This window comes from Pocillopora verrucosa, chromosome 3 (assembly GCF_036669915.1).
Source record: "Pocillopora verrucosa isolate sample1 chromosome 3, ASM3666991v2, whole genome shotgun sequence".
Lineage (NCBI taxonomy): Eukaryota > Metazoa > Cnidaria > Anthozoa > Scleractinia > Pocilloporidae > Pocillopora > Pocillopora verrucosa.
In genome coordinates this window covers 23,587,327-23,610,769 of record NC_089314.1, presented here as the reverse complement: position 1 = coordinate 23,610,769, position 23,443 = coordinate 23,587,327, and the positions used below count along the sequence as shown (strand labels likewise).

The 23,443-nt window shown below is 38.1% G+C and overlaps 3 protein-coding genes across 3 annotated transcripts; 1 reads left to right on the top strand and 2 right to left on the bottom strand.

The window, feature by feature from the left end:
* Positions 1-1,028: 1,028 nt before the first annotated feature.
* LOC136279663 (tetratricopeptide repeat protein 28-like) lies at positions 1,029-7,212 on the bottom strand. The gene is made up of 4 exons (XM_066163601.1): positions 6,341-7,212; positions 4,545-5,263; positions 1,868-4,424; positions 1,029-1,086 (listed from the first exon to the last, which is right to left on the bottom strand). Exons 1-4 carry the CDS (start codon positions 7,210-7,212, stop codon positions 1,029-1,031), a joined length of 4,206 nt encoding a protein of 1,401 aa, XP_066019698.1.
* Positions 7,213-12,292: 5,080 nt separating this feature from the next.
* LOC131779049 (V-type proton ATPase subunit d 1) lies at positions 12,293-18,825 on the bottom strand. The gene is made up of 8 exons (XM_059095580.2): positions 18,636-18,825; positions 17,498-17,669; positions 16,579-16,757; positions 16,005-16,084; positions 15,580-15,657; positions 14,878-15,054; positions 14,184-14,261; positions 12,293-13,471 (listed from the first exon to the last, which is right to left on the bottom strand). The coding sequence occupies exons 1-8, from the start codon at positions 18,781-18,783 to the stop codon at positions 13,310-13,312; spliced, it is 1,074 nt and encodes a 357-aa protein (XP_058951563.1). The 5' UTR covers positions 18,784-18,825; the 3' UTR covers positions 12,293-13,309.
* A 136-nt stretch (positions 18,826-18,961) lies between these two features.
* On the top strand, positions 18,962-23,398 carry LOC131779066 (DNA replication complex GINS protein PSF2-like). Its single transcript, XM_059095599.2, has 5 exons — positions 18,962-19,169; positions 19,417-19,531; positions 20,238-20,337; positions 21,373-21,499; positions 21,927-23,398. The coding sequence occupies exons 1-5, from the start codon at positions 19,080-19,082 to the stop codon at positions 22,038-22,040; spliced, it is 546 nt and encodes a 181-aa protein (XP_058951582.1). The 5' UTR covers positions 18,962-19,079; the 3' UTR covers positions 22,041-23,398.
* Positions 23,399-23,443: the final 45 nt, after the last annotated feature.

Below are 23,443 nucleotides of genomic sequence, written 5' to 3'. Positions count from 1 at the left end.
AGTTCTGTTTCAAACTCTAGAAAATAGAAGGCATTGCCATAGGTCGAGAGTTAACAGTGATTGGATCCAAAATAAGTGAAATCAATGATATTTTGACCTGAGGATAATGCGGAATAACGGAATTATTCCCACTGAAGAAATACAGTTGTAGAAATTTCAGTCGGACAAAAAAGCCGCAAAAAATTAAGCTTCGAAGTGGTTCGAACCTTCCTCCCCCTCGTGTTGGGAGCGGAGCAAATTAGTTCGTCCTTTGTTACTCGTCAAGGAATTTGATCGCAAATAAATGGAATTGATCATTTTTTTAACACTGCACAACCTCTAGATAACGATAAAGATTGGCATTTCATGACTTGTTATCAACTACCTGTCAAAAAATCGTACTCTGGTCGTGATCGGACCACTGTTAACAATCGATCCTCATCAACTAAAGTTATTAGTGAGAATCATCTCGATTTTGTCTTACAGTGACCTCTATCTAAAAATAAAACCTAAAACACTTAAGAAGTAATCCTTTTGTCTCCTCCAGATTGGCTTTCAAATTATCTCCATAGTAAGTACAATTCATCTAGCTTAGAGATGACCAGAAAAGACAAACCTTTAGCCTTGGATTGCTTTCTTAACATATACAAAATTGTCTGTCTTTCATACTTTACAATAAAATGCATCGTAGTTTGAAGCGAGAATCGCAAATTAAATCTATGGACCTTAAAGAATAAAGATTTAAGGAACCGCTATCGAAAAAGTGTCTTAATATTGGCATCTTAAAATATTTATCTCATGTCCTTAGTGTTTTTAATCCTCATCCTTATTATTTTGTTCCTCTATTGATCTACCTTATGAGTCTAGCGAGTGACTCACGAAATCAAAAGAATAGTATTCAAAAGTTAATAGTTTACTGGAACCAAATTAAAAATGTCTGTACAAATTATACCAGTTTCCTGTTTCGGCCAGAGCACAGGTAGAGGAGTCAAAGTAACACCAGTTTCCAGTTTCAAACACAGCGCAGGAAGAGGAGTCTTTGTCTCGGATCAGTTTCTGCTCTGCCTCTTGTCCGCCTCGTTCTCATCATCTGTCAGTTCTTCTTTCCTGAAAAAAAAATTTGTGTAAAGAAGGAAGTTAAACGCACGTCACGATAGAGGAACAATTTCGGCCTTAGAGCAAATGGACCAAATTGCAAAAAAATAAAACTGATGAGAAACCGGAAAAAAAAAACCTTGATCAGCTTACTTCTTTGATGCCATTAGCTCAAGGCTATCGTTTTTCAACTTTGCGAATTAAGTTAAGGATACCATGCCTAAACCCAGTGAAGTCACCTTCACACTATTATCTAGTTGTTGTTTTCCACTTCTTTTTACCAAGAAACCTCAGCTGCTCAAAATTATTTATTTATTCCGTTACTTGTCTACCTAATTCAAACTTAGATTTGTAGCTTAAGTGATAAATATTTTGCGTACAAAAATAATATTGAGCTATGGCAAATTAATCTAACTAACCGTCTAAACCGTTCCTTTGTGTGCTGTATGAAATCTGTTAATCACTACATTTCCAAGATGTTCGGCTCCAAAACACCGTTCACAACGAAATCATAAGAACCAGTGTAGGTTACATTATACAAATTTCGTAAAATAGGTTGTGGTTATTCATAGTGGTTAATAACAATAAAAGCTAAGTTTTTTAGTTTGTCTCACGACGTTTTCACGTATGATGTAGATCGCGACCTTTCGACTGCATACAGTTAGTCTTCTTCATCGCCTGAAGGAGACTAGCAGTCGAAACGTCGCGATCTACATCACACGTGACTACATCGTGAGACAAACGAAAAAAATTAGCTTTTATTATACAAATTACTCATTAAGCTCAAGCTTACTTAAATTTTTTTAAGTCAAATGTCACGTTGTCTCCCATCAACACAAACGGAGCCCACTGACAAGGTTCGGTGAAGCCTTTGCCTCTCAACCACTTGATGGCCTGGTGAAGGGATTCACTAGCACTTTCTCCAGCAGCAAGATGTTCGTAGAAATGATTCATGAGCTCCTCTGTTGCTTCGTCTTGTATGGCCCACGATGCTACCAACACCGAACGTGCACCGGATGCTAAGAAAGCCCGAGCGATTCCAATGACTCCTTCCTTTTTAAACGTTCCACGCCCACTGTGGCAACAGCTGAGTACTACCAGTTTAGCTCGCAACCTAACCTTCGAAATGTCAGACATTTTCAGAAGGTAGTCTTCTTCTTTTGGAATGCTGTTCAAAGCACAATTAGGGGAAAGGGCAATCTCCCCTCTATCAGCGTTACCATGAGCAGCAAGGTGTAGTAGGCTCACTGAATGAATTGCTTGAAGTACCGCCTTCTTTGTCGCGTGCTCTCCTAACAAAGGCTGAACCCCCAGGAGTCGACCAACCATCTCTGCTTCCTTTCTTGCACAAGGCAATGGTTTCAACTGTAAGGTACGTCCTTTGTATTGCACTTTGACAGCCATGGGATCACCCACCACTAATGCTCCAGTCTGACTGTGATAGTCCGCTGGACATTCCTGAATGAGCCCGAGAGTTGTCAAAGAGGGAATGATTCGGATGCGGTGAGTCTCTGCTAAATACTTTCCAGCTGTTTCGTCTCGTAAGGCAGCGAAAGGGACTCGGTACGAGCAACTCTCTGGCACAATGATGATTTCAGGCTCTGTAAGTAGATCTTGTACAGGAGTGATGATCTGTTCAAAGCACAACTGAAGAATTCTTTGGGCGTTGTCTTTGGTCTTGTCAACTCGCACAGTTGCTTGGCTCTCTTCATAGGGCATGGGAGTGTCATCATCCAGAGATCGATCCTCACAATTCTCATTCATAAGAACGCCAAAGCTGGAAGCACTTCTTTTAAAAATGTCCTCCACATCACAAACTGATACAGCGATGAGAGTGTCGATTTCCACTTCGGGGCTCACTATATACTTAATGTCTCCGTTTGCTTTCAAAACCCACAGATGAACATGCCGTTCACAATATGAAATGTACAAAACATCACAGCTGTTTTCTCTATTTACAATTTTTTCGATCCCAAACCATGATGTTGAATCGGTTGAGATGTGGCTTTCAACTAAGAGCTTATCTCCCATTAATTCCGCAAGGCCTCTAGCTCGTCTCAGCTCCTCCACATAGAGAGCATCTCGATGTCTTCCAGTGACGCAAAGCAACTGACTGAACAACTTGTAGGGAAAATTACCGCGCCCTTCTAAGAGAGATGTTTTTAGGTCATCGTTTCCTGCGAGGAGACTTCGCATCTCTTCATATTTTTCCATACATTGAGAAAGATACAGCATTGCCTTCTCTACCTCTGATAGCGATATCTTTAACAAGGTGATTCCGAGGAGGCTTTCAAAGTCAGTCATAATGTCTCCAATTTTGTTGCCTATCAAGCGCGCTTTCTCGAAGTACTTTTCTGATTCGTTATAATTGCCGAGCGATAGAGACACATGACCAAAGTGTAGGTACGTTCTTCCTTGGCTTTTTCTATCGCCAATGTTCTTGCTAATGGCAAGGGCTTTGCCATCGTGTTCTGTAGCCTTCTGGTAATCATGAAGCGAATAAAAAAAACGTGCCAGGCCTGCGTGGCACTCTCCTTCACATTTCCTGTTTCCGCTCTCTGTGCTGATGGAAAGCGCTTTGTCGAAATGCTCTTTAGCCTGCTTATTTTTCCTAAGTGATAGAAACACAGCTCCAAGATTTATATAGCCTCTTCCTTCTCCTTCCCTGTTACCAATTTCTACCGCGATGGCAAGTGCATTCTCGTGATATTCTTTAGCCTTCCGATATTCACCGAGTGATTGAAATACGGCTCCAAGGCACCCGTAAGATGTTCCTTCTCCGTTTTTGTCGCCAATTTCTGCTGCGATTGCAATTGCTTTCTCGTGATATTCTTTAGCCTTTTGATATTCACCGAGTGATTCAAAAACAGTTCCGAGTTTCCTGTAAGATGCTCCTTCTCTTTTTCTGTCGCCAATTTCTGTTGCGATGGCAAGTGCTTTCTCGTGATATTCTTTAGCCTTCTGATATTCACCGAGTGATTGAAATACGGCTCCAAGGCACCCGTAAGATGTTCCTTCTCCGTTTTTGTCGCCAATTTCTGCTGCGATTGCAATTGCTTTCTCGTGATATTCTTTAGCCTTTTGATATTCACCGAGTGATTGAAATACGGCTCCAAGGCACCCGTAAGATGCTCCTTCTCCGTCTTTGTTGCCAATTTCTGTTGCGATGGCAAGTGCTTTCTCGTGATATTCTTTAGCCTTCTGATATTCACCGAGTGATTGAAACACACCTCCAAGGTTCACGTAAGATGCTCCTTCTCCGTCTTTGTCGCCAATTTCTGTTGCGATGGCAAGTGCTTTCTCGTGATATTCTTTAGCCTTTTGATATTCACCGAGTGATTGAAATACGGCTCCAAGGCACCCGTAAGATGCTCCTTCTCCGTCTTTGTTGCCAATTTCTGTTGCGATGGCAAGTGCTTTCTCGTGATATTCTTTAGCCTTCTGATATTCACCGAGTGATTGAAACACACCTCCAAGGTTCACGTAAGATGCTCCTTCTCCGTCTTTGTCGCCAATTTCTGTTGCGATGGCAAGTGCTTTCTCGTGATATTCTTTAGCCTTTTGATATTCACCGAGTGATTGAAACACACCTCCAAGGTTCCCGTAAGATGTTCCTTCTTCTTTCTTGTTGCCAATTTCTGTTGCGATGGCAAGTGCTTTCTCTTGATATTCTTTAGCCTTCTGATATTCACCGAGTGATTGAAACACACCTCCAAGGTTCCCGTAAGATACTCCTTCTCCTTTCTTGTTGCCAATTTCTGTTACGATGGCAAGTGCTTTCTCGTGAAATTCTTTAGCCTTCTGATATTCACCGAGTGATTCAAAAACAGTACCGAGTTTCCCGTAAGATGTTCCTTCTCCTTTCTTGGCGCCAATTTCTGTTGCGATGGCAAGTGCTTTCTCGTGATATTCTTTAGCCTTCTGATATTCACCGAGTGATTGAAACACACTTCCGAGGTTCCCGTAAGATGCTCCTTCTCCGTCTTTGTTGCCAATTTCTGTTGCGATGGCAAGTGCTTTCTCGTGATATTCTTTAGCCTTCTGATATTCACCGAGTGATTGAAACACACTTCCGAGTTTCCCGTAAGATGTTCCTTCTCCGTCTTTGTCGCCAATTTCTGTTGCGATGGCAAGTGCTTTCTCGTGATATTCTTTAGCCTTCTGATATTCACCGAGTGATTGAAACACACTTCCGAGGTTCCCGTAAGATGCTCCTTCTCCGTCTTTGTTGCCAATTTCTGTTGCGATGGCAAGTGCTTTCTCGTGATATTCTTTAGCCTTCTGATATTCACCGAGTGATCGAAACACACTTCCGAGGTTCCCGTAAGATGCTCCTTCTCCGTCTTTGTTGCCAATTTCTGTTGCGATGGCAAGTGCTTTCTCGTGATATTCTTTAGCCTTCTGATATTCACCGAGTGATCGAAACACACTTCCGAGGTTCCCGTAAGATGCTCCTTCTCCGTCTTTGTTGCCAATTTCTGTTGCGATGGCAAGTGCTTTCTCGTGATATTCTTTAGCCTTCTGATATTCACCGAGTGATATAAAAACAGTTCCGAGTTTCCCGTAAGATGTTCCTTCTCCTTTCTTGGCGCCAATTTCTGTTGCGATGGCAAGTGCTTTCTCGTGATATTCTTTAGCCTTCTGATATTCACCGAGTGATTGAAACACGACTCCAAGGCACCCGTAAGATGTTCCTTCTCCGTTTTTGTCGCCAATTTCTGTTAAGATGGCAAGTGCTTTCTTGTAATATTCTTTAGCCTTCTGATATTCACCGAGTGATCGAAACACAATTCCAAGGTTCCCGTAAGATGTTCCTTCTCCTTCCTTGTTGCCAATTTCTGTTGCGATGGCCAGTGCTTTCTCGTGATATTCTTTAGCCTTCTGATATTCACCGAGTGATCGAAACACACATCCAAGGTTCCCGTAAAGTGTTTGTTCTCCGTTTTTGTCGCCAATTTCTGTTACGATGGTAAGTGCTCTTTCGGAATATTCCTTAGCCTTCTGATATTCTCCGAGTGAATAAAACACGCCTCCAAGATTCCCGTAAAGTGTTCCTTCTCCGTTTTTGTCGCCAATTTCTGTTGCGATGGCAAGTGCTTTCTCGCAATATTCCTTAGCCTTCTGATATTCACCGAGTGATCGAAACACACTTCCAAGGTTCCCGTAAAGTGTTCGTTCTCCGTTTTTGTCGCCAATTTCTGTTGCGATGGTAAGTGCTCTTTCGGAATATTCCTTAGCCTTCTGATATTCTCCGAGTGAATAAAACACGCCTCCAAGATTCCCGTAAAGTATTCCTTCTCCGTTTTTGTCGCCAATTTCTGTTGCGATGGCAAGTGCTTTCTCGCAATATTCCTTAGCCTTCTGATATTCTCCGAGTGAAAGAAATACGTTTCCAAGATTCCCGTAAAATCGTCCTTCACTTTTCGTTTCGCCAATTTCTGTTGCGATGGCAAGTGCTCTTTCGTAATATTCCTTAGCCTTCTGATATTCTCCGAGTGAATAAAACACGCCTCCAAGATTCCCGTAAAGTGTTCCTTCTCCGTTTTTGTCGCCAATTTCTGTTGCGATGGCAAGTGCTTTCTCGCAATATTCCTTAGCCTTCTGATATTCTCCGAGTGAAAGAAACACGACTCCAAGATTCCCGTAAAGTCGTCCTTCACTTTTCGTTTCGCCAATTTCTGTTGCGATGGCAAGTGCTCTTTCGTAATATTCCTTAGCCTTCTGATATTCTCCGTGTGATTGAAACACAGCTCCAAGGTATTCATTAACCACTGCCTCTATTATTCTACAGCCGATAGTTTTCATGATAGCAACCGCTCTTTCAAAGAGTTTCTTGGCTTCTGCAAACCTTCTCTTTTCTCGATATTTTTCTCCCAGTTCTATCATTAATATCCCAGCATTGTGGAACATGCCAATTAGTCGGCTGGTGTATCTTGCTGCGTTTGTGTAACCAGAGATTGCGTAGTACGCATTGAATATCACCTCATTCATATCAAGGTCATCAATACCACAGTTCAAATTGTTGAGCAAAATTAAACATTCACCACACACCTCACTGGCTTGTATACCACGATCAGTCCTCAAAAGAAATATGACCACATTTATGCCTATCTTGATCTTTTCTAGGATCTCATGCATGTTATTCATCTCTTTTGCGTTTATCAGAATGGTCCCTAACGTGAAAATATAAAAAAGGGAAAAGTAAAGAAACTCAAATGGAGAAAGAAGATGAAGGTTTTTTTCTGTTTTTTTAAAGGGCATTGTTTTCTTTCCGCGAGGGTTCGTTGGTTTATTTTCAAGGCTAATCACTTGAGCACACGCAACAATCCTTGACAAATTATGTCGGAAAAATTTGTTAAACATTCAATTTAAAGATCCGATCTAAGCAAAAGGTTTCGACCCTCCCAGCTTTCGCTCGTAACAGTGTCACTTTGACTTGGATTTAGAATGCGCCTCCGGAATGCGTTACGTTCAATCAAAGAATGTAGTTGTATCTTTTTTTTCAGTATCCATGAAGACCTAAGGTGGGCAGAAATCATACCCCAGACGATGGAAAGTTCTTATAATGCGACGTGTAACAGGGTCAGTATATCTAGAATCATTTTAGTTACGCCTAGAGCTTAATTTTTCCAATATTCGTTTCACAGAATGATAGATTAGATTTATAATGGTAAAAGGACCGAGTGGAGTCCAGTTCGGTCTGTATTTATACGAGTGATAAACAAAAGGACTAAGTGTGATTGGATGCTGCAACTGTCCGATCACAGGTGTCCGATTACAAATTAATAGAATGATTCATTAAAAAAAAGTAGCAAATGTACCCTCAAATTTGAGGAATTTGTAATAGTTATGATTAACAAGAAAAAAAAATTAATGGCCAGCGGCTATGGAACTATAAGAGAGAGACAGCTTACCTCTAAAACAGTCACATGGAGTGTTCAGTATCCTCTGGTTACCGTCTGACGAATGAAACCGAATGTAAAAAAACTGAAGAAAAAAACTTTCCCTGTCAGTGATGAATACAAATAAATAGCGTTATTACAAAGTAAGTACCTGCGGATCAATAGCAGTATCTGGACAACTGCCCACCTACCCCTCCCCTAACTCAACATTAATCCAAGCTTGTTATAAATTAGAGATGAACATTGTTCGTTTGTCTCACGGTAGAGTCACTAATGATGTAGATCGCGACGTTTCAACTGCAATACTGCTAGTCTTCATCAGATGATGAGGTCGATTGTTTACGTGTCGCTATTTGTAGCACGTTGGTACGCTTCTATTGGTGCATTTCGATCCTCATTATTATTCCGATCGTTGGATGGTGTTCCCTCATAGGTCCTCATAAATCGGCTCTTGTGTTGTATGATCGTGGGTATCCAAGCTTCGATTTTGCTATCCCTGTTGATGTTGTTGGGATGAAGTCTTATATGGATAGTCTCTTTGACCTTACGTGCGTACCAGTGGGGGTCACGATCAATAAACTTCATAAGTCGACTCGTTATATTGGAAATATGTCGATCTTACGACGAAATTCAAGAGATCGGCAATTTGTGTAGGTGTTAAGTTTGTCCGGTTAGCAAGATCTATTTATCTGCTTTAAATGCCATCGGTCTAATAATATTATGATAGTTAAGATTTTAATGATTATAAAGATTGTAAGGATTATAAATACCATAGTTCTAATAATATCACATTTGTAGAGATTTTAATGATTATAAAAATTGTCACGATCAAACAACACAAGAGCCGATTTATGAGGACCTATGAGGGAACACCATCTTACGATCGGAATAATAATGAGGATCGAAATGCACCAATAGCAGCCTACCAACGTGCTACAATTAGCGACACGTAAACAATCGACCTCATCGCCTGATGAAGACTAGCAGTATTGCAGTTGAAACGTCGCGATTTACATCATAAGTGACTATCGTGAGAAAAACCAACAAAGTTCATCTCCTATCTTACACCACGATGAACAATAAACACATATTTTATTACATTGTTATCAATTGACTGTTGTTGGGTTAGGGGAGGGGTAGGTGGGCAGTTGCCCAGATGCTGATACTGATCCGGACTTGCTCCGTTGATAAAAATATTTTCATTAGTAAAAGATTGAATCTCTTGGTCTTGACATCAGAATTTTCTGCTCTTAAAACTTAAATTGTCAGACTGAATGATTAAAAGGCAACTTCTCCTTTTCGATACCATACATTAAGATGCAAACAGTTGATGAGAACACATTATGTGATCAGTTTAATTACATCACCTTGATTCAAACCAAATTCTCTAAAGTTGCTGTTAACAAAATGTGTAGCAGTTAGAAGGGAGAATTACTGATAAGATCTTGGAGGCGAAGGTTTTAAATTAAGTTTTATTTATTTTGCCCGCAGACTTATATTTATGTCAAACTTTATCGCGGAAAATCCTCCTCAATTTTTGAGGTTATTTCGATCTCTAATACTCCTATCATTTATTACGGCAAATTTCCGTAAAATTACCTATGATTTTTTTAGAAAAGTAGAAACATTATCTTTATAGTTATTTTTAGCTGCTTACCTTTCAAACAACACCTGTCGAGTTTAATGTGTTGATCCTGTGACCAAAGAAACCAAAAGGAAAAAAACTGAAATAACACCTGTGAAAGAAAGATGAATGCAAATAGCAAGAGTCCATAAAAAATAATCACAGAAAATCTCTAAGTTCGTTTAGACTACTGCAATACCAAATCTTCTCTTTTTGGCTGATTACCCTATGTACAACGTAAAACGTGCCGAGTTTAGTATCCTGATCGTTTCACGAATGATACCAAAATTATGAAACTTCCTGCAAAACAAAAATGATCGAAATAGCCGGTTTCATAACAATGTTGTTAACCTGATCATGAAAAAAATAATAACTACCGATACACTTGGAATAAGGAAGCCGAATCTTTCTCGACTGAGATTGCTTGAAATTCTAAATCCTCTATCATAAAAATTTCACCAAGTCTCGGTCCAAAATATTTTAATTTTCAGATACGAGGAAAGTTCGTCACCTGAGCTTTTTACAACCTCTTACCTTGCCAAAAAATAGACGTGTCTCTTTCGATGTTCTGATCAAATGGCTGTCGGAACCAAAATCAAGAAACTGAAAAAAAAATATTTGTGCATCACAGAAGTTGATAAAGAAAGGCTCGAGTGAATACAAATCAGGACTCTGATTAGCAAAAGATTATAATACTGGTAACAATTAAAACCCTAAAAAGTAACAGCAAATTGCCAGTTTTCGGGCAAAGTGCACATTTAAATCGTAAAGGAACCACCGGAGTACAATGGTTGAAACCATTCTCTCTGCAACTTCCCCATAACTTGATTAAAAACACTGACCAAACCAAGTTTCGGCCCATCTGTCAAGAAACAGATCGGACGAAACAGCTATGCTGCTCTTGATTTCCATCTGGAGCAGAAGTGTGTGATTAATACATACAGTGAGACGAGTACTGGATGCACCTGTATGTGTAGTACATTTTGTGTATATTTTTCAAAATTTCTTCTAAAAGGCTACGACGTGGAATAGTTAAGTCGACGACTTATTTCTTTTTTTTCTTCGGAACTGAACATTTTTTAGCGGATGGGAAGCTTAACTGTACATGAAACCAGTGAGTCCTTCTAAACATTTGAAAGAATTCTCGAGACAAATTTGACGCGGGAACAATCTTCGTTTCCAAGGCTCAGAATCAGCTTGTCTGTCTGATTTCAGGTAGATGCGTCCGAAGGAAATTGTGACTAGTGCTAGACAAGTGCTAGCCCTGAAGTTTAATATCGATGTAAATGTCTATAATGCGCGGTGTGTTTGAAAATTATTTTGTCTATCTATTTGCGTTGTGTTTTGAATTATTTGGTGTCATTTGATCACGGATATTCATTCCTTCGCCCTCCTCTAAAGAGTGCGTCATTATTTAGCCTACAATCATCACGTATGATTTTCGATAATCGCCCTCCTTTTTCAATGATAGAATATCGCATGGGAGTTTCGTTATTTTAACTTGTAGCTTCAATAAGTTGCAGCTTCTAAATAAGCCTTTAAAAATGTAAAAACTGTTTAGTATGCACGACTGTCGAATTGTTATGATATGATTACGACGACACGATCGATGTCGGTGTTGTATTACAAGCAGATCGATCGTAAGAAACAATCACTCAACCCTTATCTGCTTGGACGTTTCATTTAACACAAGCTATCTTGTTCTTTACTGGAATTTTTTTTTCCCTGTGATATTTAGCGTTGGTATATTAATCCCTATATTGGTAATCCACCGAGTACTAAATCATGTAAAGGCAGAAATACTTACAGAGGCTTGAAAATATATTGTATCAATAACAAAATTATTTTGATATTGGACAGATAATACAGAAAATTAATCATCTCACATTGTACTTACCACAATTCGATTTCTGAACGGTTTCTTGTTTTATAAAGTAATACAACCAACTTTAGGAATCAAATTATTACCATATGTCTATCGGTTTTAAAATACTGGTGGCAGATTTAGGCCACCCCTAAAGAGGTAAAATGGTTCCACCCACCCATCCCCCCTTCCTCGTAAAATTTCATATCTGGCTAAACTCATGATATGATTCAACGGAGACCCGGGGGGAGCCCTTACAAAATAAAGTGTTGGAGGGCCGCCGTGTGTTCTCTCAAACCTCGAGTTTATTTGTGGCGGTCTTACACGTACGTGACTCTATACGGGAGATCCCCAATAATAGATCACAAACACGTAGGACTCTTTACCCTTAACATCAGTATCCATATTCTCCTCACTCTTCTCTTTACGTTTCCTTTGGTAGTAACAAGAAGATTTTATTTATGAATCATAGCTCTTAAGTTGGCGATCATTTCCTTTACTCGCATGACCTTAATGAATGATTCAGCGGTATTAATGTGAGTAGAAATCTGATCTGGTCACTCCTAAGGTTTTAAGGGTTTCACAAAATCCGCCAACTATGAACAGTCAGCACATCATCGAAGCATGGCCAATTTATGGTGTCATGCGTTTGTTATGCACGCGTTTCTTCTGGGAGCACGGTTATAAAATGAGTCAGGGGTCGAGTCTCGAGCCGAAGGGGAAAATATTTAGCTCTCGTTTATTACGAAATGAACGCTAGAGATATGTAAACAAACCTTGTCCAAACCTTCATTATATTACTTTAAATAAGTAAAAGTGAGACACATAACATGCCACTTTTTTTATTTGAGCTTCTTTGCCTGATTTCTGGTAATATCGACAAATTGTTTACTATTCATTTTAAATCAAGTAATTCGGTTCGTACGTTTATGGCAGCCATAACTTAACATCTAAGTTACCTATGTCCATCTGTTTGACTAAACGATGGCACAAAAAAAGCTTTTCAACGGAAACGAGGAGAGAGCCTGAGAAAACTCAAGAGATTAATCATTGCTTGGAAAGGCAACAACCGTGGCCATGTCAGCAAAGGGCTCTACATACGAGACAAAAACCGATATTTACCTACATGTGTTCCTGTCGAACTTTCGGCTTAAAACCTAAGAAAAATAAAATATTCTTGGAATACTTTGAAGTGTTTTCAACTCTCCGCTTCTGTTAATCTGTAGCAGATTTGAATGAACCTCCTCCACGATAAGTAACTATGATTATTCCACTGTAATGTTCGGTTGAACTCCCCGTCATTTCACTTTCAAGTATACTAGACTCCCGGCATTCCTCGCAGTACCCGATTCTGAGTCTTTTTACATAATTGCTGGTCATGTTATAATCATAAATACGTATTACATAATAATTTGGGGTACAGAAATGTCACATTCTTCAGAATTTCTGTTGTCACTGTCAAACGTATGCTCTCAAAACACTATAAACTGAAAATGAAAATATATAACTGTATTCTACACTCTCCTGTTGACCCTCTAACTCCCAAGATCTGATTGAGAATTCTCCCTGCTAGCTACTACACATTTCCTTGTAGATTAATTGCAAGAATTTGGTACTAGATCAAGATAACAACTTCTACCTGACAAGTTTGAATATTCTCATTAACTAATTGCTGGATAATATATGGATAATTTAGGGAGAAGTTACATCTTAATCACCTCTGGGAGTTAAAGGGTTAAAGTCTAAATTATGAACATGTACCAACCATAATTAAACAAACTTTACAATTTCTAATTTCATTTCAGTAGATCACAGCCACACAAGGATGGCAGAAGTATTGCAAGTTTAGAATATTGGAATGTAGTTATCAATTTTGGATTTATTTCTCTGGGCAATGCACTCAGCTATCCATACAATATTGCGACACTCCTGTTCTTTTAGCTTGACATAGGCATAAAACACACCCAGATGGAACTGCTGTTGGAATGCTAGAGTGTTCATCTTCACCTGTGAGGAGAAAAAAAACAGGCTCTACCTTTTCATACCAGAGATGTGATAAGCAATTCTCCCCCTGTAGTTCCTTGACATTTCTTTGTAACTGTTTATGGGAATCTTGTTTTTTATCAGTTATCAAGTTGTCTATTTTCGTTACCTGTTTGCTGGACAATGTATTGATATTGATGGGAGAAATCAAATGTTTATCACATGTAGTACAACTGTGAAGACCATTACTGATCAGTTCTAGTATAGAAGTCGCGTTTGGCAATTCAGCTGATGATGACCCTGTTCAACAAGTCTTCTCCCATCTCAAATGACTATCCATCATGATGACTTTATGCATTGATAACAGGAAAAAAAAAAGAAGAAAAAAGAGAGGGTAAACCCAAAGCCACCCCCCTCCCATATCCCCTGCATTTTGTTTAGTTCCCCCTAACAGTTCATGAATAACCATTTACATTCATATGTAGAGAGAGCTGTTGTCAGAGTCAACTATCCCACCCAGTAATAATGGTACAGAACCCTTGGTCAAGGTATTTTAAATACTGAGTCTAGTGCATGCTAACCAACAGACTGATGTATGTAGTAAGAAACTGGGTAAAATGGCCACAGGTGAAATATTGATCAGAGGTAGAGTGGAATTTTTTCAAACTTTTTAACAATGAAATTGTCAAATCACACTCAATTCTACAATTTTCTAAGTCTTGATCTCTTTACATACCTCATGCTCAAAGAATTTATCTTCCAGTGTCTTTTCACCAGGATTTGTACCAGCTCCTTCAAAGAGAGACTTGTAATCCTGTGAAAAAACCAAAGTACATGTTATCACTGAAAGGTTAAGGACAAAAACAAATCAAATATATCTAGATGACAGTTTATTGGAAAAACCTCGAAAGCCACCCCATGCTACACCATGTGGCTTTACTTCACTGACTGTTACATAATGTATGTGAGCAATTTACAAAATGTTTCAAAAGAGCATTTAGGAAAACACAAGGAAAACCATGCTCTCTCAACAGAACATGAAAGAAAAAAAACTTGAACAAAAGAACAACCGTTATTGAAAGATCATAGACCAACAAGGGCTTTAAAAAAAATGAAAAGAGAGAATTGACTGATTGATGCTTATGAGAAAACAACCAAGCACATGGTGGGGGGATTGACAGGAGATCACAAAGTGGTGAACTGCAACAACAACAATGAAAAAAAAAAACAACACTAAACAAACAAGCTCTATGTGTGACAAGAGAACCCTTCCATCCACACCTAAAATTTTAGCACTCAGACCAGACTTATTTGCTATAGATCATTTTCTGCTTTTTTCTCCTCAGCCAGTGGAAAACACAAAAACTTAAAAGAGACAACATTTACACTCAATAACCTTTACACATTTGAAATGTGAAGTAAAAATGTACCGAGTAATAATCTGCCACTGCTCTGACTTGTTCATAATCATCAGCTCTGGCCAACCTAGACAGTCCCTCTGGGTACAGCTTGCCGCACTTGGGATAAAGCTTGTTACGATCATCCTTACCAAGTTCAGTGCCAAAGGAATTGATGGTGATAATGAAAGCTCGACGATCAGCCTCAAACTAAGAAATGCATTAAAGAAGAAGGAGAACATTTCAACAAATTAATCCTACTATACCCAGGGTAAAGTTTAAGGGGGAAGGGTATCTGAAACTGCGTGTAACCCTCTAGAGTAAGAAAAACATTAAGTATTTATTCATGATTAAATATTCTAGTATTCTCTTTATTTCCAGTTGGACACTACTGCAAGACACCACATTGAAAAACCCTTCCAACAAACCTGTTAACCTTCTACACCCTAACATCAGTATGCATATCTTTTCACATTTCCTAGGGTGCTGACTTTGCCCTAGCAACCTTAAAGAGTGATTCAGGGTTGACATTGTAAGGTGAAATTAGATGCTAGTCACTCTTAGGGGTTAACTTAACTGTTTGAGGCAAAATGCATCCAGGCGATGATGGCTCCCCATGTATGTGCTAAATGACATACATAGCAATACATTCATACATTTTCCCTCTTCTCTAATTGTCCAAAAAAAGTGTAAACTTAAATACTGTTCAGAGACTTAAAGAAAAATCTCACTTACTTGAAGAATTGGGCACATGACATCTGCTGTTGTTCCACCTAAATCTTCACAAAACTTGTGGAAGCCTTCAAGGTATGCCTGATGATAAAAATTACCACATGGAAGTTTAATTCTCAACACAATAGAAACAAGCCAGGGGTGAATGTACACTTCCATTTGGAAGCTAGGACATTGCTTTGGAAAGAAATGAGGAGAAGAAAGGCAATTTGTATGTTGACAGCCAGTGGCACAGTGCTTAGGAAGTTTAAGGTTAATGTTTCTCACTATCTGTGTTGTTGTTGAAAAATGAGTTTCTGTATGAAAAATCTCATCTGATGATTTATATGCAACAAAGAAAACTAAAAGAAAAATAGTTTGAAATCATTTCAACCAGAAATTCATTTAATGAACAACATCCACAAGTATCTGAAGTCACTCTGGCTCACCTTGTACAATGTGTTTCTGATAATCTCAATATTCATCTCATCTAAGTCCTGTTCAGAAATGCATTCCACAAAAAATGGTGCTGGAGATCAAATAAAGAACTACTTCATTAGTCTTTGTCCGTATTCCACCATCAAGAAAAGAGAGGAAAGAATACTAACCCAACACAATTACTAATCACAGATCATGATCAACACTATTCCATGCACACAGATGATGACAATAAAAATTTAAAAAATTGAAGAATATCATATAAATGTAAAGAAGAATTTTCAAGGCTGACCAACAAAAATTATTCTGTAAGGAGAAATAACATTTTTATATTGTGATGTTAAGGCAATTGGATAAGCACACATACTGTACCTACATGTGTTCCCATTGCTGGATGATCAATTCTTCATCTTAACTAAGCAGCTTAACTGCATTGGAAGCAACTCCACATGCTGATAGTATTGTTTAAGTTTAGCATAACTGTAATTGTTTCTGAGTTCTAAGAGTGCTGAATTAAGAAGCCAATAAATCATTAAAGAGAAGACTTGTCTTTGACAGAATTCTCACATTACAATCTGTGCTAACCTAAAGGAGTGTCAATCATAACAGCATTGTACAACTCTGCAGGAGTGGATGCAATATTGATGGAGGCCATTTCCTCAAAGCTACCCAAGGGATGACATTTGGGGACCAGTTCTGATATGGGTCGCTGATGCAGTGTTCCAGTGATCAACAGAATGATATTGTCAATCATGTAACTATACCTAAAAATCAAACCAATAACTAACTTTAAAATGATGATGCTCAAATTGTAGGCTCTCCTGTGCAAGTCATACACACACAAAGTTTACAATTACAGAGAATCATAAAAAACCCCATTATATAGCACTTCAATCCAAGCAACTAATAAAAACAACCTCATGACAGGCTGCATTTAAGAGCTGACAAGTATATTTAACCCTTAATGAAAAAATACTAAAATATGTCGTGCAAAACTAAATGAATACATTCACTGTCAGGCCATGAATCCAAAAAATTGTGGCGATAATAGGGACAAAAATCAAAAAACAATATTTAGTAACTCTTTTCCTCCCAACATCTGATTAATGATTCTCTATGCTAGCTGCGACACATTTCCTTGTGAATAAGTCAAGAGAATTTGGTGTTAGATCAATAAAACAACTTCTAGTTGCCTCTGAAGATGACTTCTGCTCAGGGTGTTGAAACACCAGTCACCATTACCGACAACAGTCCTTCTCAGGACTACACTTACCTGGATGATCAAACAACACTATTACAAAACAACTTCTACCTTACAAGTTTGAGTATTCTCATTACCTCTCTGTTGGATAATTTAGGGATATTAGAGGGAAAATTTAGATGATAAGCACATCTCAGAGTTTAAGAGTTACATGTGTAACTGAGTTCAAAATGAACAAGTTGTCATATCAACAACATGGTGACTTAGTGAGGTTTTACTTTTAAGACCAATTTAATGGCTTACGTAATGAAGTCCATAAAAGTTGCCATTGGTTCAAGAGCTTGGTTGCGTAAATGCCTAAACTCTGTGACCAACTTCTCCCTTAGTCTGTCATCAATAACTGACACATTCAAAGGACCAGCCTCATTTTGAAGAAAATTTCCATAATCTGTGCTTTGCAAGTGTAGCTTCAGATCTACAAAAAAAAGAATCAACTTTAAAATAATTTAATGCCCACAGCCCAATTGATATCTTGTGTTGACTCATGTAACAAAATAGGATTTTCCAATCACATTCAACTCATCAATTTCTAACATGAACAACAGCACCTTGGCAAGTCATCATGACATTCAGTAAATAATTTGCAGTGTGTAAATTTTGGGCAATATTTCCCTACAACCACACACTAATTTAAAACAAAACCATAGTCCCAAAGGCAATCTATTGTTTTGCTATTCTTTTCTTTATCCAAGAACTGTATACATAATGAAGTAAGGGGCTGTACAGAAATCTTACCAAACTTTTTTAAACTACTCTAATGAATATAGAAATGATCCTCCCAGTTATGAACACTACTCAACTAGTAGTTGAAATAAGGCCTGAAAAAAATTCAGGTCTATACAGGATTTGAACCCATGACCTCTCTGGTGCAGTGCTCTACCAACTAAGCTAACAAGCCAACTGGGAGCTGGTCATTATGTTGGATCCAAATACATAAACATTAATTGCATAGACATAAAGAGCCTGTCATGATTTTCATGTTTATGTAATGGCTACATTCATTGTCGCAATGTGTAAAGGCACAAAAGCAAACAAGGCATTTTTCGTGTTCCTTTTCGTGCTTTTTTCAATTTGCAAGCATTGAATTACGATTACATATATCAAACTTTCTGAATTTCATACTTCCGTTAACATTACTACAATGTAATGTATATTTTATGAAAATACTGATGATGCACTAGCTAGTAGTAATGTATACGGCCATAAAATAACTCTAAAGGATATTTCAACTGTTAGGCTATGGCATTAGATTGATTTCTATTTCGTCATCAAACATACGAGACACAACACGGCGAGTAAACCAAAATTAAGCTTACATGCGAAGCAAGTATCTACAGTGTCTTGTACTGTTAGATGCTAAAAATATTCGCTAACTTTTTACCTTCCAGCGTTTCGCATTGAGACAAATTGAGGTAATCACTTTGATTTAAGATTCCTGATCGAAATCCTCGGACCAAACCCTCAAGATAACCACTATCTACGTTGAAAAATAACTCATGAAACGACAACATTTGAGTTGTCTCGGCCATTTTTCCCCGTTCCAATATGGCGGACAATATAAACCGAACCAGTCTTTCCGACTGTCACAGGTTAATCATGTGATTTGTCACGTAAAGCAATACGCAGTCGTCACGCAACGCTCCTCTGGGAATCTCAGCCTAGTCCTCCTTCGGTCTTCTGCTCGTTCAAATTATCAAGCGCGGGAAAACATGGCGGAAAGGGTCATTGTAGGAAATTATTGTTGCCGTGTTTAACAGTTCGTTAAAACTAGTAGTATTACGAAATCCGTCGACATTAGCTACTTGAAAATTCTTCCGTTGTCGTAATGGATCCTTCAGAAGTGGAATTTCTAGCCGAAAAGGAAAAAATATCCATTCAAACTAACTTCTCTGAGGACAAGATTTATTTGATCGGGGTAGGTGTATTTATAACCAAGAAAGAACGATATAAATGAATACTTTTGTTTTTTAATGAGACGAAGAGACGTATTCTCGACGAAGGCTATTTGCCAGGGCTCTTTATTGGACTACTGATACTGAGGATGCAACGCTTAGAGTAATTCTGTGTACGTAAATTATGTGCAGGCTTCTCATGTACGACTCGACCACAATTTTCTATGCTATTTTCACTTTTTGATGCAATTTACACTTTCTGATTTGCAGGGAGACATTGGACCATTTAATGCGTCTCTGCCTACGGAAGTACCCTTGTGGATTGCGATATTTTTGAAACAGAGAAGAAAATGCAGAATACTGCCTCCCGATTGGATGGATGTTGGTAATATGTTATTCTCAACTCAGATTACAATTAGTTTTTTTTCATTACCAAAAGAGCCATTAAGGGTGCTAAATAAGGCGGAGAAGCAATCATAGGCCCCAGAATACTCCAACACTATTTTAAACCACATCTTACAAACAAGGTCTCCTCCGTATTAATGCAAAAGGGAGAAATCGAGAAAACAATCAGACATGCTTCTGAACGCCAGTTGGACATTTATGCATGGTGCTTTTACTGGAAAAAGCTAGTCGGGCAGATTCTGTAGTGTTCTTGGGTAAGATGCCTTTCATTCCTACTCCTGTAGGGGAGAGGGGGAGATTACTTGCTATGAACAAACCTATTGTTACTACAGAAGGATTAAGGACCATAGTTGGTTCATGCTGCAGAAATAAGGATAAACTCTGGTGGCTAAGCAGTGCAACCTCAATATGCAGACTTAACTGCTTGAAAATGCCAGCTTCCTCAATCATTTCACTTCTGTGTATCTGTTGTAGACCACCCAGCAACAAAATTAGTTACCTGCAATTGAAATTCATTTTAATTGCCTTTTTTTTCATTTGTGTGCACATTTTTGAGGGTGGAAGGTGATATACTTAGGTTATACCCCCTGGCCTTGCTTGCTGTCTTTTAAGTACTAGATTGCACCTTAAATGTAATTCTGTGGTCAACCAATTTGCTGAATCAAAATTGAATCTTTTTTTTTCAGAAAGGTTGCAGGAACTTAAGGAAAAAGAGAAAGAGGCAGATTTCTTTACCAAAATGCCTTCTAAACACTACATGGAAGTAGCTTCTCTTCTCCTCAACAGGTATGTTTTAATTAAGCATGGTAAAATGGTATGATTAAAAAATTTAGTAAATTAAGTTAGTAACATTAATTGGTTATTGTAGAAGAAGCTTTCTTGTAGGGTTTATTTTGTAGTGTTAAGTGACCTTCAGGTCAAAAAGAGTTAAGTTTCTTTTTCCTTGTTAATCAGTGTTCATCAGTCTGGTAACTAAAGAAAGGGAAATGCAAATCAAACCAGTTTAAAATCATGTATTAACCCTTTAACCCCCAAGAGTGACTGGCATCTAATTTCTCCTTACCATAATACCCCTGAATCAAACATGAAAGTCGTGAGAATAAAGGAAGTGATCACCAACTAAAGAAAGTCTTGATTGTTAAACAAATTCTCCTTATCAGCACCTCAGGAAATTTTTAGAGAACACTATGGAGAATATGTATACTGATGTTAGGGTGTAAAGCAGTGAGTTTAATCATTGATTTTGTTTGATTTTCAGTCAGTATGGCATTAGTCAGTGAAACTCATAAATCAGTTAACCCTTTTCATCCAACCATCAGTACACATATCCTCCATACTGTTCTCCATATATTTCCTTAGGTGCTGACAAGGATAATTTGTTTAACAATTAAGTGCCTCTTTAGTTGGTGATCATTTCCTTTATTCCCATGACCCTAATGTGTGATTCAGGGGTGGTATTGTGAGGAGATAGTAGATACTAGTCCCTCCTAAGGTTCAATCAGATGACCTTTTGCCACCAGAGCGACCTTTTGCCACCAGAGCGAACAATGGATACGCTACGTAAGAGGCGCCATAATTATATTCTCCCGCTTGTCAGAACTGAACGTTTCAAAAGGACCTTTATTAATAGATGTTTGTTCTCTTATTAGTTATTCAGTTAGTAATTTAGTTAGTTTATTAGTTTTATACTTGCTGATTTCATATCATTGTAACTAAACACGTTTGTTGTTTAGAGTGCTTAATAAAGACTTATTATTATTATTATTATTAATCAGTTATTGAGTCCATCAGTCAGTCAGTATGTACAACTTGTGGTTTCAGTGCTTCAGATGATATTCCTCATGCAGATGAAGTTCGCACATTAATTAAAGACATCTGGGACTTGAGAATTGCCAAGCTTAGAAAGTCTATTGACATTATGGTCAGCCAGCAGGAAGTTTATGCCAGAGTAAGTTTTTTCCTGTGACATGCGTAGGGTTTCCTTACATTTGTGATGGTAAGGAAGTGATCTGGGACTTGATCATAACTATCAGAGAAGTGATACAGAATACCAGAACCTCCTCCATTTTCCTTAGGATTAGATGAATGGGATCATGCCACTCTTTCCCCATAGGAGATCATAGTTTTGCGCACATAAAGTGACACAATTTTGTGATTGTTATTAGGACTTTTACGTGCTCTATTTCAAAATTTTAGTGCGCACACTATCAGGCCACAAAATCTCCCTGAACAAACAATTATAAATGAAAAAAACAGATACAATATGAAACATAGCAAGTGTGTAACCTGCAGGGCAAATGATTCTAGGGTAGGATATTGCTTTGCAATAGTTTGATCACTTTTTACTGATATTTTTTTTTGTTTTGTTTTCACAGTTGGATGATTTGTCATTGATGGAGATAAATGTGATTCGCCCTTTCCTGACACAAGCTCTGGATCATATGCACAACTTGAGGTGTCATGTTGCAGAAAATCCAAGCAACACTTAACAGAAGGTTGTGAAAAGATTGTGATTGTGACTGTGACAACAGAAGGTTGTGAAAAGATTGTGATTGTGACTGTGACAACAGAAGGTTGTGAATTCAATGCATCACACTTCAGGGTGTCTTTATGTCTGTTTACACAACCACTAGAATCTAGTAATAGCACTGTTCTTACTATACTAGTGTTGAAACAGTACAAGTAGGTCTGGTTTTCCTGAAAATAAAAGCAGAAATCTGTAAGTAAGCTTGTAAATACACTAAGATGCTGATCTTGAAATGCTGTTAGTCTGGAATGCGACACTTCAAGCTACAACAGTTACTTATATAGTTGCCATGGCAAGTGAAAATGTTTGGTGATTAAATTTGCAGTTTAAATGTAATCTGGAACAAGTGTCTTCTTAACAAAAATATAATTAATAGCTACCATGTGTCTTTCTTAAGGCTGTATTCTCATTGGTGAGTGACTTTTGAAAAGCAATATTTCACTTTTCTGGGGACTCTGTGGGTAAATTATATCAAACTGATCAAATGGCCAAAACACAAAGTGATCAGAAAAAATTAGTTACTTCCTAGAAAAGTAAACTTTGCTGTAGATTTTGTCACTTAAATTTTTCAGCTAACAAATGAGGATGGTTAGACTACAAACTGCTTGAAGCTTGGAAAAATGCAATTACCAAACTTGAGATATTCTAAGAGCTGAATCCAAGAAAATTTCCCTTAACTTTATGATGTTTCCACCTTAACTCAGACCACCCTTTTTTTCCAATCTGGTCAACCCTCTTTTCTGGGTGCTACAGACCCATCCCACATCAGACCCATATCTAATGAAACTCTGGAGACAAGGGGGAAATGATGATCGACATGTCAACATGGACTCCTGCCTCCTGTAAGGGTGGTGAAGATGTTGTGTAAGCATATTTCTGATGATCAGATGCATAGTGCTTCTTTCTAAAACATATTACTGGCATTTTGGATTTGCAAAGTAGAGAGAGGATTGGGAGAAAATTATATTTCTGCAAAGGAGGTCAATAAGAGAAAGGATTAAGGTGGTACACAGAGGAAATTGCTGTCTTTCCTTACCCTCCCTTCCCTACCAATTTTTACCAGAATAAAAAATTGCTTGGTAATTTTACTAACTTGCACTCACCTAACCCTTTAACTCCCACAAGTGATCAACATGAAACTTCTCTCTACAATTCCTTACATTATCTAACAAATAGCTAATGAGAATACTCAAACTTATCAGGTGGAAGTTATCTTGTTCTAACACCAAATTCTCAGAAGGTATGTGTCGAAAGAAAATGTCCTTGACGACCTAGACTTTGGCAGCAACTGTAGTTTATATTTAATGTATCATAATAGATTTCGCCAGATAACCATAAAGCTCTTTTTGTAACGTTTTTATATTT

Coding starts and splice junctions, on each gene's coding strand:
- LOC131779049 (XM_059095580.2), bottom strand. CDS start 18,783: ATGGCCGAGACAACTCAAATGTTGTCGTTTCATGAGTTATTTTTCAAC. Junction 16,758..17,497: donor ACTTTTATGGACTTCATTAC/GTAAGCCATTAA, acceptor TTTGATTTTTAG/GTATAGTTACATGATTGACA. Junction 16,085..16,578: donor TATGATTGACACTCCTTTAG/GTTAGCACAGAT, acceptor TTTGATCTCCAG/CACCATTTTTTGTGGAATGC.
- LOC136279663 (XM_066163601.1), bottom strand. CDS start 7,212: ATGCATGAGATCCTAGAAAAGATCAAGATAGGCATAAATGTGGTCATA. Junction 5,264..6,340: donor TACGGGAATCTTGGAGGCGT/GTTTTATTCACT, acceptor GAACCTCGGAAG/TGTGTTTCAATCACTCGGTG. Junction 4,425..4,544: donor ATCTTACGTGAACCTTGGAG/GTGTGTTTCAAT, acceptor GGTGCCTTGGAG/CCGTATTTCAATCACTCGGT.
- LOC131779066 (XM_059095599.2), top strand. CDS start 19,080: ATGGATCCTTCAGAAGTGGAATTTCTAGCCGAAAAGGAAAAAATATCC. Junction 20,338..21,372: donor GCTTCTCTTCTCCTCAACAG/GTATGTTTTAAT, acceptor TTGTGGTTTCAG/TGCTTCAGATGATATTCCTC. Junction 21,500..21,926: donor AGCAGGAAGTTTATGCCAGA/GTAAGTTTTTTC, acceptor TTGTTTTCACAG/TTGGATGATTTGTCATTGAT.